We start from the raw sequence: 16856 nt of genomic DNA, 5'->3' as shown, positions 1-16856 counted from the left end.
AACAGCTCTTGGCAGGAAACAGGCACAGCTTCCTGTGGTGTTAACCCCACAAGCCACGCACACAGCCTTGCTTCTAATCAGTCTCTGTGTTATCTGGTCTTTCAGCATGGAATTTTTTTTCTTCATATATATATATTTGTCTAAAAGGCTGGACTACCACTCAGGCCTGGAAGTGACACACAAAAAGAAAATAGGTCAGCATTTTTTTTGTCTCCCTCATGCATCAACATGGACGTACATACCTGCAGACACAAACTTTCCAAACACAAAGCAAATTTACAAAATTTACATGTAGAATGAGAGTAAGAAATTACAAAGGGTGTTAGTTATATGTAATCTATCATGTACTATTTCTACAATTTGTGAGTCCAGTAGTATACAATCGAAATTATTTGCCAAAACTTTTAATACTGTTTTTTTTTTACTTTTCTCAGTTGCTGTTTGTTTGAATGCATTTATAGGCATTAAAAGTGTGACTAGAAACTGTTTCCTCCAAGAAAATGTTATACTTATTGTGTTGTTAGTGTTAATTGAGCAAGTGTATTCTATTTTGTATTGAACAACAACAACAACAACAAAAAACAAACAAGTTGTTGTTTTCTGAGTGTCTCCGTTGGAGTTGGACTCTTTCTCTTCTGTCTAATTTATTTAAGTGAAGTTAACAGTGGTGTAGTGGTGGTTACCAGGCCTGTCATTCTACCCGTAACACAAAAGAAGCTGAACTAAATGAAGCATTTCTAATTGCTGAAATTTCCTTGAGTTCATGAAATGTTTTTGTCATACCTGCGAACCGCTGCTGTCCCTCTCTGGTCTTTCTCTGTCCTGCTCCGTGCTTTAGTCTTAACCAATGGGGTTTTTATCCACACTACCTGTGATGTAGCAACTCCAGAGCAATATTAGCTGGTCTTTGTAAGAACTCTCTGATGCTGTCTGTTTGTTGACAGGTTATTTCAGCTGAATGTATGATTGAAAATATCAGACTTAAGTAATGATTCACCCCTCAACAGATCAAAATAAAGTGTGCACTTAACAAGCAAATTGGCCATCAGCTCATGCATCACTAGAAAAACTGACATGATTTGGTGGTAAGTTAATATTGGGATTCATATTCAACCAGTGACTGGTAGGAAAAGCATGATTATTCAACAAAGTTCTTGAAAAAGAGCAACATATCTAACTCATATTTCATTATTTAACTAACTCATTGAGATTTCATTTAAAAATGTTTGCATATGTAGGTAATATTTTTTTCCTCCTCATACAAGGTACACAGAATCCCTCTGTCATCATATGATCTAACAAACACATATTTACTATCAGTCCATCAGAAGATTCTTGCACAGTAACCATAAACCAAACACCTAACAGTCAGTAATGATGGACAATTCTTCTGTGAGCACCGGAAGCTATTATGTTTGTGGTTAACACAAAATTTTTTTTTTTTTTAAATTTAAAGTTGGAGAATAATTTTTTTTTTTATCATTTGGAAAAGCCTCAGACTTGTCTGGACATTGATATAATTGACATCAAATGTCAATAAACTGTATGCATGTCAAGCTGGATATGCTCCTCCGTATGTTTTATTCAAACTCTCTTCTGACTTAATCTTTAGGTTTATAATCCAGAGAAAGCTAATACTGAAGTGTTTTAAGAACATGCCATGTTGACATATCACAATGTGCATGATAAAATTCAAAACTGAGTGACTGTGTTCAGAGTTTACATGCTCCTACATAATATCAGGGTATTTGTTCACAGGGGTTACCCGCCATACAGGAGGGTCTGTTTGGTCTTTTTTAGTTGTACGGCTGCTGGTGTGTTTGTTCATTGTTGATCTGGCCTCCTCTCTCCCATCTGCCGCTACTCATTAGCATGGAAACAGGACCGGGAGCGTTTTCACACATACACACACTGGCCATTAATCAACAAGTCAGACCAGGGTCCATTCCCACACATACACCCCACACACATGAAAACAAAGAACATACACACACAGACACAGCGTCTAAATCACAGAGATATCCCAGAGCACACTTTACTTGATCTCAACCACTCCTCCCATCCCAGCGGATCAGACCTGGCAACCTATATTTTGTCTATCAAATCTGCCAACCCAGTGATGTCTCAATTGCTTTCTCACTTAAAGCGGGCCGCTCCCTCGTGGCACCATGAGGGAACATGAGAAGACTTGTTCCCATAAGCTGTTCATCTTTTTGTCTTCATGGAATGAATTGGCAAGTATCATTGCGTGGATTTGCTGTCTAATTTGTCTAACCTCCATGAATGGGCCACACTGAAAGGATGAACATATTCCCATGAACTGACAACATCAGTGTGAGCGTTGTATATAGGCGAATCAGCACACTGCTGCACTGATGGGCAAAAAGAAAGTAACAGTGTGGTATAAAAACCTGTAAACTGTATGAGTTGTGAAGGGTAGAACAAAAGGGAGCACATAAAAAGATAGTAAACAGGTGAACAGAAAAACTCTCTTTTTTATACACACAGAATGAAAATCTCATCAACTGGTGAAATCAGGCGGACTTGCAAAGTGACATTGTTGTGAACTATTGGCAGACCATTTCAAAACAAAAGATGTTTAAAGTGCATTGGTTTATTTAGAAGTTTTATTTCCACTGGAAGATCGAAATACGATGCCATTCTAAATGTTATCCTTCAGACTATACAGGTGTCAGGCGTCACTTTTACTGTTTGAACTTTGTGCGAGTTTCAACCTCACATGTGAGCCTCTGTATTACTTTGTTTCTCAGCTGTTTTATGTCAAATATAAATGTGTCATGCCAACACATCCACTCTCCCACCAGCTTGCACAATGCTGGTTTTAGACCTTCATAACGGCACTGTAAAGCTAACTCATTAGTCTTCATGTTAAAACCTGATGACTGCTACCTCTGTGTGCGGTTCAAGACCTTTTTGTGCCCAAAAATGAACACCACACAGCTTCCAGTGGATTAAATGTTTAAAGGGTAAAAATTACACTTCAAGGAGATCTCGTGAGTCACATCACAAAGTGCTGCATCAGCGAAACTGGACTGCAGTAGATGAGCTGTCTGCAGAGCTCTGGACTTTGAACATCATTCTGTCCCTAGCAGGTAAACCTGCTGTTGGTTCTTCACATCTGGTACTAAAGAGCTGAGTCCCACTGAAAGTCATTTCTCTCTCTGAGAGAAGGCCGGCGAAAGTGAGAGAGAGAGATGCTGTCTTTCTATCTCTCTTTCCCCTCCTGTGTGTCCTCTGTGGCAACATCTGCTTCCTCTGCTGCTTTTTCCCATCATGCAGTGGGCGTGTCCTTTGTGTAGCCCCCCAGCTTCATTGTTCTAGCCAATCATTGTCCTCGCCAAGCTGTTCCCACGATGCACCAGTAATGACCAGAAGGTGCTGATGGGAGCTGGTGTCTCTGAAGGAATGACTCTGTCTTTACAGCCCGCTTTAACCCCCAGGGAGAGATGACAATAAACAAAATACAAACAAAAACAATGCTCTCAAAGAGAATCGTGAAGTGTTTTTTTGTTAATGGCCTTTGGCTTCAAATGCGGCCAGATATTTCAGATTTTAAAAAGAAAATACACGAGTGAACACAGTGACAAAGAAAGTCATAGTCGTGTTCAGCAAAAATGAACGAAGTCAGAGAGAGGGACAACCAGGAAAAGAGGAAGACAGAGGGGGTGAAGTGAGAGATGGAGCTCTGGGAAAAGATCAGAGCCTGGTCCCTGGGGAGCTGCGACAGATGAAGTAGCTGAATAAGCTGTCTGTCATTGTGTGACTCTGGCTGCTGTGGTCACTTCGTTTGTTCAAACTCAACAATGGAGGAAGGCTGAGAGAGAAATCTCTGTTTTCCCACAAGATTTAGCCCAAAAAATCTCTCGTCACTGATGCTCAGTGTGTGTGATAAATTGAAATGCTAATATTGGACAGACTGGAGAGGGCTGTAAAGTCAGTGAGTTGCTGTTATGAAGCTGCTTCGGGAAAGTACGAATCAGCAAAAATGGGAAGACTGACAGAATCAAAGGATTTATACTTTGTGGCAATTATTATATAAGTACTTATTTCGTCACGTATATCCATGTTTATAACACAAACAAAGTTTTTTGGGGGATAATTATGGATTTTGTTAATGAATACACCCGATCTTAAATATTGTAACATTTCAAGATACTGTAATTTTTGTTTTCGTGAATGATAACATACAATGATGAAGAAATAAAGATAACAATAGTTTTACTGTTAGGAATACATGATGGAAAATTGAAGGTTTCCATTGTATTTTAAATGCTTGAGTTGCTTGTGTAAATGACTTTCAAGTGCTGACATCATGTGTTTATGGATTCAGAAACATCCGGGCGAATCAAGGTGTTTATAACTGAAGATCCTTAAATGAAATGTGCTGAGAAACATTTTTTAAGATCCTCCCTGGATCAATTAAAAACTCCCAATGAAAAGGAATTTAAAAAAAATTAATAAAAAAAACTGAACCAAAAACATTGAGTGTTTTTTTGGACTGATTTTGTTGTTTTTGATGGATTCAAATTAACAAATTGGAAATGCATTGAAGTTTGAATATGAACTTTTTCAATCACGTGTATATTTACAGTAAGACGAGGAAACTCAGGAGATCTTTAGAAACATCTGCAGATATAGATTCAATTCCAACTTCTTTCTTTCTTTCTTTCTTTCTTTCTTTCTTGCGTTTATAGCTTGAAGTCAGGAGGAAGTTGGAGAGTTACTTCTGCTCTAATGCAATTCCAAACTGGCTTCATCAGCTATCTGCAACAGAACCTTTGGGACCATCATCATGACTCTGGCTTTACGTCTCCCCTTGTTCCTGATGACATTCAGTGATTGTAAGAACAGCAAACATCTCGTCGAAAAAAACAAGGTTTGATGGTTTGATGTCTTTCAAATACAAGACACTGCGCTCCATAAGTGGAACTTCTACTCATACAACCATGAGGTGACATCAATATCTTTAATTTAAAGCATTGTGTTTGCGTGTGCGTGTGCGTGTGCGTGTGCGTGTGCGTGTGCGTGTGCGTGTGCGTGTGCGTGCCCGTGCGCGTGTGCGTACATGCACATGTGACAGGTGACCAGTACACGGACAAGAGACGGGTCAATGGCCAAGTGTGAGCTTTTTTCTTTTTCCCTTGTTACCCTCTTCCCAACAATTTCTCTCTGTCTTCACTTCCCTACACACACACACACACACACACACACACACACACACACACACACACACACACACACACACACACACACACACACACACACACACACACACACACACACACACACACACACACACACACACACACACACACACACACACACACTTATGCATTATATATATAACAAACTTTCTGTGAGAGAAGAGGAGAGGAGAGAAGAGAAGAGAAGAGAGGAGGAGTGTATGAATGGACAGATTAATCAGATTATAGAAGAGACACACTTAAACAGCCTGTTCTGTGGATTAGCCACGGTCCTGCCTACTCCCTGTCAGAAGAAAAAGTGTACGAGAAGAGAGAGCGGGGGAGAGACTGAAGGAGACAATGTATCATCTGACACCCATGTTTATAATTTGTGAATTGTTTTGAAGTTGTGTAACCCAATAATGGAAACGTCACCCTACAAAATAAACAACTCTAAAATTGTAGGAGTCTGGAAACCAAAAGAATAAATATAAGAGATAGGTATTCACAGAATTATAAGTGCCATGTGAAAGAGACAGGCAAGTCTATGAGATTATCGGACTGACTGAATAAACATTTCTTTCTGTATTTGACCGTGAAGAAGTTTCGATTTCCCCTCAGAAGTTCAAAGAGGGCTGTTCTTTATGTGCAGCAGGGCAGCATATGGCAGCCAGTGACCAGGGCTTTGTCTGACTATTGACACCAGAGAGTTGCAGAGAGGGAGGACGCGAGTGTGTGCGACTGTTCGGGGCCGGAGGACAGCCCAACAACAACAAAGGACCAGCTTTAAGCCTGTCTCCTGTGATTTTCCAACTCAGCGAAAAGCTATTGTGGCACTGAAAAAAAGTTAAGTTAAAAAGCTTACCATGGTATGTGCTAACAACTGCCTGCTGCTTGTGTAATACAAGCAAATACTTTTTGAGCAGCCACAGTCGCAGTCTTTGGAAGGGCAACCGTCACTGTGTCTACAATCAGCGGGTAGGTTACTGGTATGATCCTCAAACACAGACATCATGTAGAAAATAACTCACATATATACAATGTGATTCCATGTCAGAAAAAACATTGTAATTTCAAGAGACTTTTCACTTCTTGTTTTGACTCTGGCTTCAATCAGCATGGTCATGGACTCTCTCTCTCTCTCTCTCTCTCTCTCTCTCTCTCTCTCTCTCTCTCTCTCTCTCTCTCTCTCTCTCTCTCTCTCTCTCTCTCTCTCTCTCTCTCTCTTTCTCTGTGTGCACACGTGTGTTTGTGCTCATGCACTAATGTGCTTCATGTTCACACTTAATACAGTTTGTCCTCTGTAAGTGGAGCAAATCTCTGACCATTTGTCATCCAATTTCACTGTCTCATATGTTTATGTAAATCTGCTAGCAAGATGAGTTCCTTAGATGACTACTTCTACACTCCTTGTGACACACACACACACACACACACACACACACACACACACACACACACACACACACACACACACACACACACACACACACACACACACACACACACACACACACACACACACACACACACACACACACACAGAGTCAGGCAGTGGTAACTGGGACTGAATCCAGATTGGTGGTTCCTTTCAGTGGCTATAAATATCCCTATGCTTAAAACAAGATCTCTCTCTCTCTCTCTCTCTCTCTCTCTCTCTCTCTCTCTCTCTCTCTCTCTCTCACGGACACACACACACACACACACACACACACACACACACACACACACACACACACACACACACACACACACACAGTGATGTGCTTGTATTGCCTGGTTCATTCACTTTACACTGTTAGGGAACAGAAAAAGGAGCACTCGTAGACTGACATACAGTACATACCCATGCGTGTGTGGACTTTCTCTCTCTGACACGCATATAAATATCCATATACTCACATGTACGCGCATACACACAAAGAGATGGCTCTGGCTCTGGAGGAGGGGAGCTAAGCGGTCTATGATTATGGGGTGTGTCTTTGTCTAAATTAGCGGTTCCACAAGGAGACAGTCTTCTGCTGTGTCAGACAAACACACTCTCTCTCTCCACACTCTCTTTACTTCAATCTCTTTCTCTCTGCCTCTATCACCACACACACACACACACACACACACACACACACACACACACACACACACACACACACACACACACACACACACACACACACACACACACACACACACACACACACACACACACACACACACACACACACACACACACACACACACAGTCTCTCTCTCTGCTGTCACGCAAACACCTATCCGTCTCACACATATATTTATTATAGAATCATTTAATGATAATAAATTATGAAAATGATTGTGCTAAATAATACGCTTTGTTCATTAGCAAATAATAAGCTGGTTTTATGTGACAAAGTAAGTATATTTTTGCAAAGGTAGACTTGCATAACTAGTTCTTGAGATAAACAAATGTGGAAGAGTCATAGGTACATTATTGCTTGTGAGCATAAGAAAAAACTAATATAGATATCAAATCATTTAAGACCAGATGTACTATATTCCAATCCTCTTTTATTTTGGAAAAATATTGAGCTTTTTTCCAGTAATAAAAATGACAGGCTCTGTACATACAGCCTTTTTCTTAAATACAACACAGTCACAGTGGTCTCAAGTGCCTAACGCATACATGCATACATACATACTTACATACATACATTATCTGCCAAATAAAAACAATCCGACTTAAATTATAACATGTTTAACAAAAACATCACAACAGAAAATGAGCACAAATAATTACATAATTAAATTAAAAGAATACGTCTTTCTTTAGATAACAAATAAAATTAAAACAAATGATCCTAACCAATGGTAGGCAGGTTGATGGTGTCCTTGAATTGGTTAATAGTGGAAAATAGGGGGTGAAGGGTGTGGGGGTGGGCAGTGCATACACTTTGACACCAAACACAGGCATTACCTCCTCTGTACACATACACGCTCACACAGGCTCTCTTTCTCACACAGACACCTCCTTAGTGCAATGAGGTCTTGGCAGTAAAGACTTGTCCTTAAATAGCTCGACCGACTTGGAAAAACAACATCATCATTAGAGGTCAGGACAAAAAAAAAAGAAAAAAAAAGTAAAATTTTGTGCTGCTGGAAAACTGAGCATCTATTAATTTCACTGACCCTAGGAAATGTTCTCTAAGTGGATAGGCTTCAGATTACCTCCATTATTGAACAGAAATTACATATGAGCTAATAATTTTACCTTGTACAGATGTTACGTTCAATTTGTTTTTCCTTGTTTTCCCCTGTTAGTTGTCTAATGCTGAGGGTGTTTTCCTTTGTTGATCTTCCCAAAACATTGCCTTGTGTATCACAAACTTCAGGGGTCAGAGGCCAGTATGGCCCAACAGAATCCATGTTGGATCGATCTGCAGTCACTACTGGAGTCTTCAGTTGTTCATGTTCTGCTGAGAACCAGCTCAGCCCAGGCTGCCTCTGTCAGTGCTGCAGAGCTAAAAGCTGCTGTACAAGCCCTGCTGTGTTCAGGAAAACTCAAACTGAGGGATTTATGAATGAGTCTTTAAAATCAAATAGACTACAACGGGAAAGTAACTTCTGATGCCACTCCAGGGTCACCTTTTACTCTGCAGCACTGCACAGAACAGGAACTATGTCCACGACAGATTTTGCACTGAATAGTAAAACCACAGCACATAAGAGTACTATAACAGTACTTTAAAAGTTCTTAGTACTTCAAAGGTACAACAATGTTCATTCGATCAGTACACCAGGGTACTACAATAGCATCGGTAGACATCCAAGTCAAAACTCCGCTGTTTTCCGAGAGTTCATTCTGTCACGAGCAGTAATAATCTGATACTGCAGAGGACATCGAACAAGGTCTTCTCCAGTTCTTCAGCAGTGTTCTTCTGACTGTATTCATTTAGCACCGCTTCTGTACAAAGTCTGTACAAGTGCTTGGACTGTCCTCTGGTATTTCAGCCATAGCACCGAGTCCGAGTTTGACCACTATCCAACGAAGATCCTTTATATCCAGAACTCACCCATAGTACTACTGTAGTACTATGGTTTTTGCCGAGCAGATACTGACTCTGCACTGGCTCGTCAGCGTCTTGGCACAAAATCCCCTGGTAAATCCCAGGGAACAGCAGCAAACAGCAGGAGTAAAACCTCCCAGAGACATGATGAGCTCTACTGCTCAGGGCTGGTGTGTGTGGACCGCTATCAACCAGAAGAAACTGGCCCGATCTGGTCTTGACTGGTATCATACCTAAAATACAAAAAAGATTTAGTGTTTCTTATATTTTGAAGCCATTGTGAGATTGCATGGTACAAAGTACACAGCATTTGTTTTGTCAGCATAGTGTGGGTACTCACCTCTGTAGCAATGATACATTCGTCTTTCTGGTCTGACATGACATAGACAGACTGGTATTTGGTGTCTGTGGTACACTGGTACCGGCTGTCACTGGGACTCTGGTATTCAGCATCGCTAATTGACTGGAATTTGATGTCACTGGTAGATTGATATTTAGGATCACTTGCTGCATGACAGTTCAAATCAGTGGATGACTGACATTTTGCTTCACTGCAACTTGGTGACTCTGCAGCTTGGTTCTTTTCTGATACATCACTGTAAGACAAAGAGAAGAACAAACGTGTTCACAAACGGTGACCTGCACAGAACATGTAATTTTACTACACTGTAGCATATTTTAATTCAACTGATGCAACAAGCACAGTTTCAAGGTGTGTACCTGTTTAACCTTCTTCTGTAGCCTTCTTCTGTGTCAGACTCATCCAGTACTTCACATTTGGCCTCTGCCTCATTGGGGCCCTCTTCTTTACACAGTGATAGCTCCTCAGGCCGGAGCTCATGCACCAAGTTGTACTCCACACTCGGGTAGCGAGTCTTAAAGCCGTTTTTCTCTGATCCGGTGAGCCCACTGATGCCACTCAGACCACCCACGGACCCAGCAAGGTCCGAATGATAATCTACCTTCTTGTTAGTGTTTTTAACAGACGTTGTCATCACAGCACCCAGTTCTTTGTCACTGCGAAGACAGTTGTTGGTTGTCGTCAGGTTGTTCATGGTCTCGTGGCTGTCACTGTGGATGCTGTCACCATGGTGACTGTGTCGGTCCTGCAGTTTGATCCGAATGTAGACCACAAGCACCGAGCAGCCAATCAGCATCACAAGAACGAGGAATACACCAGCACAAACTGCTGTCCAGGGAAATCCACTGTCTTCATCCTCCTCATCTTCAGCATTTCCACCGTCTGAGGACAAATATCGCCGATCTGGTCCATCCACAACCGGCTGACGCTTGGGAGCCTCCGGTAAGAGAAACTGGCAGTTGTGACCACCATAGCCGGGCACACAGGCGCACACGTAACGACCACCACGCTCATGGCAGGTGGCTCCATTGTGACAGGGGTTGTGAGAACATCGAGAGATGGGGGAGCTGCAGTTTTTGCCAGTATAGCCTGTAAAAAGAACAGAGTTAAAAAGTTTTAAAACCTGATATAAAGACAATTAAAAACAGTTCAAAAGAGAGTCAGTTAAATTCTATCATACCTGGAGGACAGGTACAGGTGTAGCTGTTCTCTCCCTCCTGGCACGTGCCACCGTTCTGACAAGGGAAGGATAGACAGTATCCAGAAATCCTGCTGCTATCCTCACAGTTTTGACCTGAAAACCCCTCTGGACACTGACAGAGGTATGAGTTCACCAGATCTACACATTCTGCACCTGTAGAGTAGAGAAGAATCAAGACAAAGACCAATGATCAGTCTTGTGACATTTGAATGCATGGCTGAGATGTAATTGTAGGTGTAAGACACCTTGCAAACACAGAACACAACATACCATTTAAACAGGGATCAGAGGAACAGTGGTCGATTTTCTTCTCACAGTTGAAGCCGGCATATCCCATCGGGCACTGACAGAAGTAGCCTCCCTCAGGGTTGTCCACACAGCGTCCACCATTGAAGCAGGGCCCATCTGCACAGGTGTTGGCGCTTAATTCGCAGTTGTTGCCATAGAAACCAGGTGGGCAGGTACACTTATAGCCATTTTCATTGTCCTATAATGAGAAGAATGTAAACAGTGGTTAGAGATGGGCTTGTCGCTGTGAGTATATTTGCTTTTGTGGACATGTCTCTTTCCCCTCTCTCGTGTGATACTCACAGTGCAGCTGCCTCCGTTGCGACAGGGGTTTTCGGAGCACTCATTAACCTCGATCTCACAGCTGGCACCAGTGAATCCAGGTAGACAGGAGCACGTGTAGCTCCCCTGGCCAGTGTTGGTACAGGTGGCTCCATTTAAACAGGGTTTGTGGTGAGTACAGTAGTTCAAATCTGGAAACACCAACAGCATACAACGTTTAAAAAACAATGCAGATTTAATTTGAAGCAAAAGGGGCTTTTTTCATTAAAGAAGTGACACAATATTAGAGTAAAACTATTGGTAAACCTACCCTGGTTGCAGAATAGCCCTCCCCATCCCTCCTGGCAATTACACTGCCAAGGCTGTTGGCAGGTGCCATGGAGGCACCCTGGGTAACGGATGCAGTCATCGCAGTAGCGCCCACTGAAGCCCACACGACACCTGGGAACCAAGCATTTATTTGATATATTTAATAACCAAAAGAATGGGAATGGTGATCAGAAAAACAGTGGCAGATTTTCCAAAATATAAAATAAAAAATTGGAATCTGAGTTTTTCAGACTTACTTGCACTCTCCGGGTTTATCACAGAAGCCATGTTCTTCATCACATCCGGGAAAGCAGATTGCTAAAGAAAAGAAAACAAAGGGGTCCCGTTAATTGAGGGAGATCTAACATGTTTTTTCTCCATCAATCTCCCATTCATAGAAAACATTTTCAAAAACTGACTACATGTCTGGTTCATCTACACAACCTATGTGTTCTTCTGTCTGGTGGCCTCTTTGCCTGTCTGATATGTTTACATAGCCAGCTGCTTCCTTATGTGTCTCCCTACAGTCTTTTCATGCCTTCTATATAGTGTTAGCTTTTCATAAACATCTGACAGGCCATGTTTGGCAGGTAAAGGTCCTCTACAACAAACTTAGCTGTCAAAATGGGGAAGATCTGAACTGTGAAAGGCTATCAGTGTCATTGGGTCACTGTGGATAAGGGACTGTTTTCTTCACGGCTGCTAAATGTTACCTTTCAGCCAAACAGACAGATACGGCAGTTTTGGTCACCAAATAGTGGAACCAGCCAACAAGCCCTCTCTTTAACATGGTTGTTCTCCAACACAAAAGCCTTCCACACAAAGCCTTCTTTCTCCCCTTGACTGTGGGTCAGAAGTCCCTTTTCTCACCCTTAGCCCTTCTCCTCCTTTTCCCCCTATCCTCCTCCTCTTCCATCCACCTATCCCCTCCTTTCTCCTCCTCTCTTCATCCTCTCCTCTCCTTTTCCTCCTCCGCTCCTCCCGTCCCTCCTCACTGCCCTCCTCCTCCTCCCCCTCAGGGCCAGCTGGTCTGTGTGGAGCTAACCACCAGACAGCTGCTCCATTGTCTCCTCTCACCGAGCAGCTGCCCCCTCCACAACAATACACAACCCCATTTGGCCAATCACCGGCCCGAGCCACAACAATACAGGACCCCCACTTGGCCAATCGGGGAGGAGGTTTGGGCTGAGGAGGCCCCAGTGGTCTAATGGAAGGCACGCGGCGTGTGAATTACTGAGGAGCCACTGCGGCTCATTAGAATGGAGGTCTCTGGTGCTATGGGATAACTAACTGACGCCTGTTGCACACGGGCCCTGCATTATGAGGTGGAAAAAGTCCCCAATTAATAAGAGAGGCGCATGACTGCTGGGAAAATTCACTTTGAAAAGTGGTTATATAAAGTTTGTGGATACCAACAAACTGTTGCCCCACTATTTTTATTGTTATTTAACTAGTTTTTAGATGGCAGTGATTGCTGTTTAAGTCCAAATGAATGTAAACATGCTTTGTGAGTTGTATTATCAGTACAGAGATAGTGTTTTGGGAACAGGTGCTCTGAGTAAACGTCCACCACATACTACTCTCCTACCCACAAGCAGCTGTCAGGAGACTTAAATATTAACTATTGCATTACTTTTAAACTGAAGGAAGGTTTGTTTCACTTATCTCGTATTTATGACCTCCCTTTGCTCTATACATACTGAAAGATAGTGCAGGATTAATGAGCAAGCCCACTTACGTTCAGTACAATACTGGCCTTTCCAGCCAGAGTTGCAAATGATCTCTCCACGCTCTCCGCAGGTAAAGTGCCCAAAGGCATCATCCCTGGGCCGGCAGAAAACAGAACAGCCTTCTCCGTAGTAGTGCTCATCGCACAGGAACCGATAAGAGTAGCGCAGTTCTGTCCTGCCAGTTGTCTGCATGTCTTTAGACCATTCTTCTCCCACAGTGAGATGACGCTGAGTGGTTACTCTGCTGATCAAACGCTCAGGGTTGTCTGTAAGAGTGGTTCACACAGTTTGTTATGAGTCATTTGTGAGTGTTATCTTTAAATATTAACAGCATGAATGTCTTGCAAGCATTAAGCAATCTGATTCCAGAGCAACCGGTACACTATCATTGACATGGATTGCCAATTTTTTTTCCTCTTCATGAACACAGATTGGAGATTTCTTTTTTATTGGAATAATAGTAATATATCTGAAACAAAATAATGGATGCGGCTGTTTAAACTGTGTTTTATAATGAGACAAATAACAGCACAGATGTGTGGCATGCAACAGATTTTGCATGGCATTAACTTCCATGTATACAATAACTCCTGTGCTGCAATCATCACAGTGTAGTTAAAAAGCAGGACATGGCAAAATGTCAGTGGATTTCAATTCACATGTTTAGGATTATGAGCCACAAGTGTATCTACATTTATTTTTTTAGCATTTGACAGTCTTAATATTTTTACTTAAGTCAAATATGATGATCAGTAATTTTCTACAGAGGAGGAACATAATCAGGGCCACACATATGAAAATGAGTAATGATTTAATATCATTTGTTTAAAAGAGAGAATAACAATATTAATTGTTCAAAGCGAAAGGGCAAAAAGAACCATCAAAGTGTGCCTCATTTATCACCAGTGAATGAGTACTAAGTTCAAAACATGCCAGTGCAAGAAAACAAGGCCACTATTAGCCTTCTGCTCTGTCTTTGGGTTACACTGCTGTCTTCTCTGGCTGTCACCCACCTGTTGCCAGGTCGTCCAGGGAGTCTGTGTGCAGAGCTTCAATGATCAGTGAAAACGTCCCCTGAGGAGAGACAAGAGAGAGTCAACAGCTGCTCGGCCTGGAGGCCACCCTCCCTCCTTCTGCAGAGCTGCAGCGGGCCATTAGGAGGCCTCCCAATAAACTTCACAACATAATTCGCCTGTTGATTAGGGGCCTAATAAGGCTCCTGCTACCTGCTCCCTCTTCACACCCCTGCCTCTATCGCACTCCGACTCCGCAGTAAAACCAAACGAGGCGGAATTTCACGCTGCGCTGCCAATGATGTGCCAACTCAGAGGATGTTAAATTTCCCACCACTGCTGGTCGGAGGAGAGACGCATTTGGTGAGACCCCCCTCCCCTTACATACACCCTCCTCCCCTCCCCGTTTTATCCTACCAAAGAGCACAGAGACACTACAATAGCCCCTCTCACACACTGCTGACAAAGACCCTCACAAGTGTTGAATTTAGGAGCATCTGTTGCGTTATGCACTCTTCAAAGCTAATATATCCCTGTGGAATAAGACTTAAATAATTTCACTGTCTGTCTGTGGCTCTCATTACTGTTTCACAATCAGAAACAAATCATCAAATCAATTCATTTATATTCGATATTGCCCAGAAATCCTTGCCCAGAAGTTGACATATTTGGGAAAAAATAACAATAAAGGTTTAATACTGTACTTTGGACAGCATATTTTGACAAGGCGGGGTGTGACATCTTGACAGAAGTCATTGGGACATTTTAATTGATAAAGAGAATCATACTCACTGGCCACGTAAATCCGAAGTTGAAGCGAATTGGGTTGGTGAAGCTGTCCGCGTTGGTCTCCGGCACCTGGAAGGAGTTGGAGCCGAGGACGGGAGTCACCGCCCCGCCATAGGTACAGGGGGGCTCCGGGGAAACGTTGGCCTGGTAGTGCTTCAGACAGACCCGAAAGAAAGTCTTGCACTCACACTGCTGGTGGCCCTGCGGATGAGCCGAGCCTCCCGGGCAGCAGTTGGAGTTCCCTGTTATGCCCTTCTTGTTGAGAAACTCCTGCAGTTTCAGCTCAAACACTCCGGAGCACAAAACCTGAAACACACCATTAACCAACTGTGTAAACATACATTTCTTCTTTTATTTATTTGTATTATTTTTTTTAAATAGAAATATTTAATTAATAAATGTGCACAAAGCGACACCGCATGCGTTGTATTGTGGCCTATGACTGTCAGAGGACCTACCTGGCAGGTGAGCAGGGTGATGTTGACAACCAGGAGCAGACACAGGCGTCCCATTGTGTTGACAGGCCCTCGGCAAGCAGTGAAAGCTCCACAGGTCCGTGCAGCTTTGCTCAAACACTCATGGAGAAAGTCACAAAAGCTCTCCGCTGTGTCACAGTCAAGGTGAGTTTTTAACGAGCAGGAGGACAGACGAAGTAAACGTTTTCCTCTGTTGCGTCTGTCTTCAGCCTCTCTATTTCCCCATAAGAGACCTTCGTTTTGTTTTGTGAGAGAGAAAAAAAAGTTTTACAATATAATGTAATCCAAAGCAAAAGAATCCTCTTGAGTAAAAGTGAATGAAATCCCCGATGGAAGGATAAATTAATTCCAATCAGTCAGAGCAAGAGCAGCTCTCGATGGCCTTGTTTATTTTTCCACTTGATTGCTCGTGAAATGCGGATCATAAACACAAAATAAGTCTCCGTCCCTCTCTGCTTCTCTTGGTGTAACTGTGCGTGTGTCTGATGGATCTTCTGCCCTGCGCAGGGTTTTATACCAGGCCAGCAGGCGAAGGGTAATAAGATGCAAATGAGCCCCTCTGCTCCTCTTCTTCCCCTCCCTCCATCACCACCACAAGTCCGCCCCGGGGCCATCATCACAAAGAAAGAGGAGGGTGAGGAGGGGGGTACACACAACTTTTCTAAACCCGCCCCCCTCCTCTCTTTCTCTCAAAGGCACAGACCAAATGGCTAGTGAGCTGTTAAATGTGCAACAACCCCTTGTTTCCCCTGATGCCTCCCTCCTCCACTACACTCGGGGCCTATTTACATTCCGACAAATTCTTTAACCTCTGCACGAAATCCTCCACTCCACCAGGAGATTTATATACAGCAGCAGCAGCAGCCACGCTGCCGGTGGCTTTTCATATTTGGGGTTATGGTAAAGCCTTTGCTGTCCCGTGCCTTTGCGTGGCCAGCCGGTCAGCCAGCCGTCCCAACTGCGTTACAGCGACCATCTGCTCCGTCACATTCCTATGGTGTTACCCCTGCCGCGGTTTTCTCATGTTCGCACCCCCGAAACAAGTCCATCTCTTCTTACTAACGTCTCTTCTTTCTTGGCTTTGAGACCAATCGCTGCACGTGCGCGCTTATAGCAGGCAATAGACATCTGACATCTCTCTAATGCCTTGCTTGCGGGCGCTC

General features: G+C 42.9%; 1 protein-coding gene across 1 annotated transcript; it reads right to left on the bottom strand.

Annotated features, from left to right (window-relative positions):
* Positions 1 to 7730: 7730 nt before the first annotated feature.
* dldh (dihydrolipoamide dehydrogenase) lies at positions 7731 to 15781 on the bottom strand. The gene is made up of 12 exons (XM_080493492.1): positions 15676 to 15781; positions 15221 to 15523; positions 14429 to 14489; positions 13424 to 13681; positions 11943 to 12003; positions 11687 to 11817; positions 11398 to 11567; positions 11077 to 11293; positions 10786 to 10959; positions 9965 to 10694; positions 9585 to 9840; positions 7731 to 9477 (listed from the first exon to the last, which is right to left on the bottom strand). Exons 1-12 carry the CDS (start codon positions 15727 to 15729, stop codon positions 9472 to 9474), a joined length of 2421 nt encoding a protein of 806 aa, XP_080349618.1. The 5' UTR covers positions 15730 to 15781; the 3' UTR covers positions 7731 to 9471.
* Positions 15782 to 16856: the final 1075 nt, after the last annotated feature.

The sequence above is a fragment of the Lipophrys pholis genome, assembly GCF_963383615.2.
Source record: "Lipophrys pholis genome assembly, chromosome: 2".
Lineage (NCBI taxonomy): Eukaryota > Metazoa > Chordata > Actinopteri > Blenniiformes > Blenniidae > Lipophrys > Lipophrys pholis.
The sequence above is the reverse complement of the archived record's forward strand: the minus strand, read 5'-3'. Positions and strand labels throughout refer to the sequence as shown.

Coding starts and splice junctions, on each gene's coding strand:
- dldh (XM_080493492.1), bottom strand. CDS start 15,729: ATGGGACGCCTGTGTCTGCTCCTGGTTGTCAACATCACCCTGCTCACC. Junction 14,490..15,220: donor ACTTCGGATTTACGTGGCCA/GTGAGTATGATT, acceptor GTCTCTCCTCAG/GGGACGTTTTCACTGATCAT. Junction 10,695..10,785: donor CACCTGTACCTGTCCTCCAG/GTATGATAGAAT, acceptor TTCTTTTTACAG/GCTATACTGGCAAAAACTGC.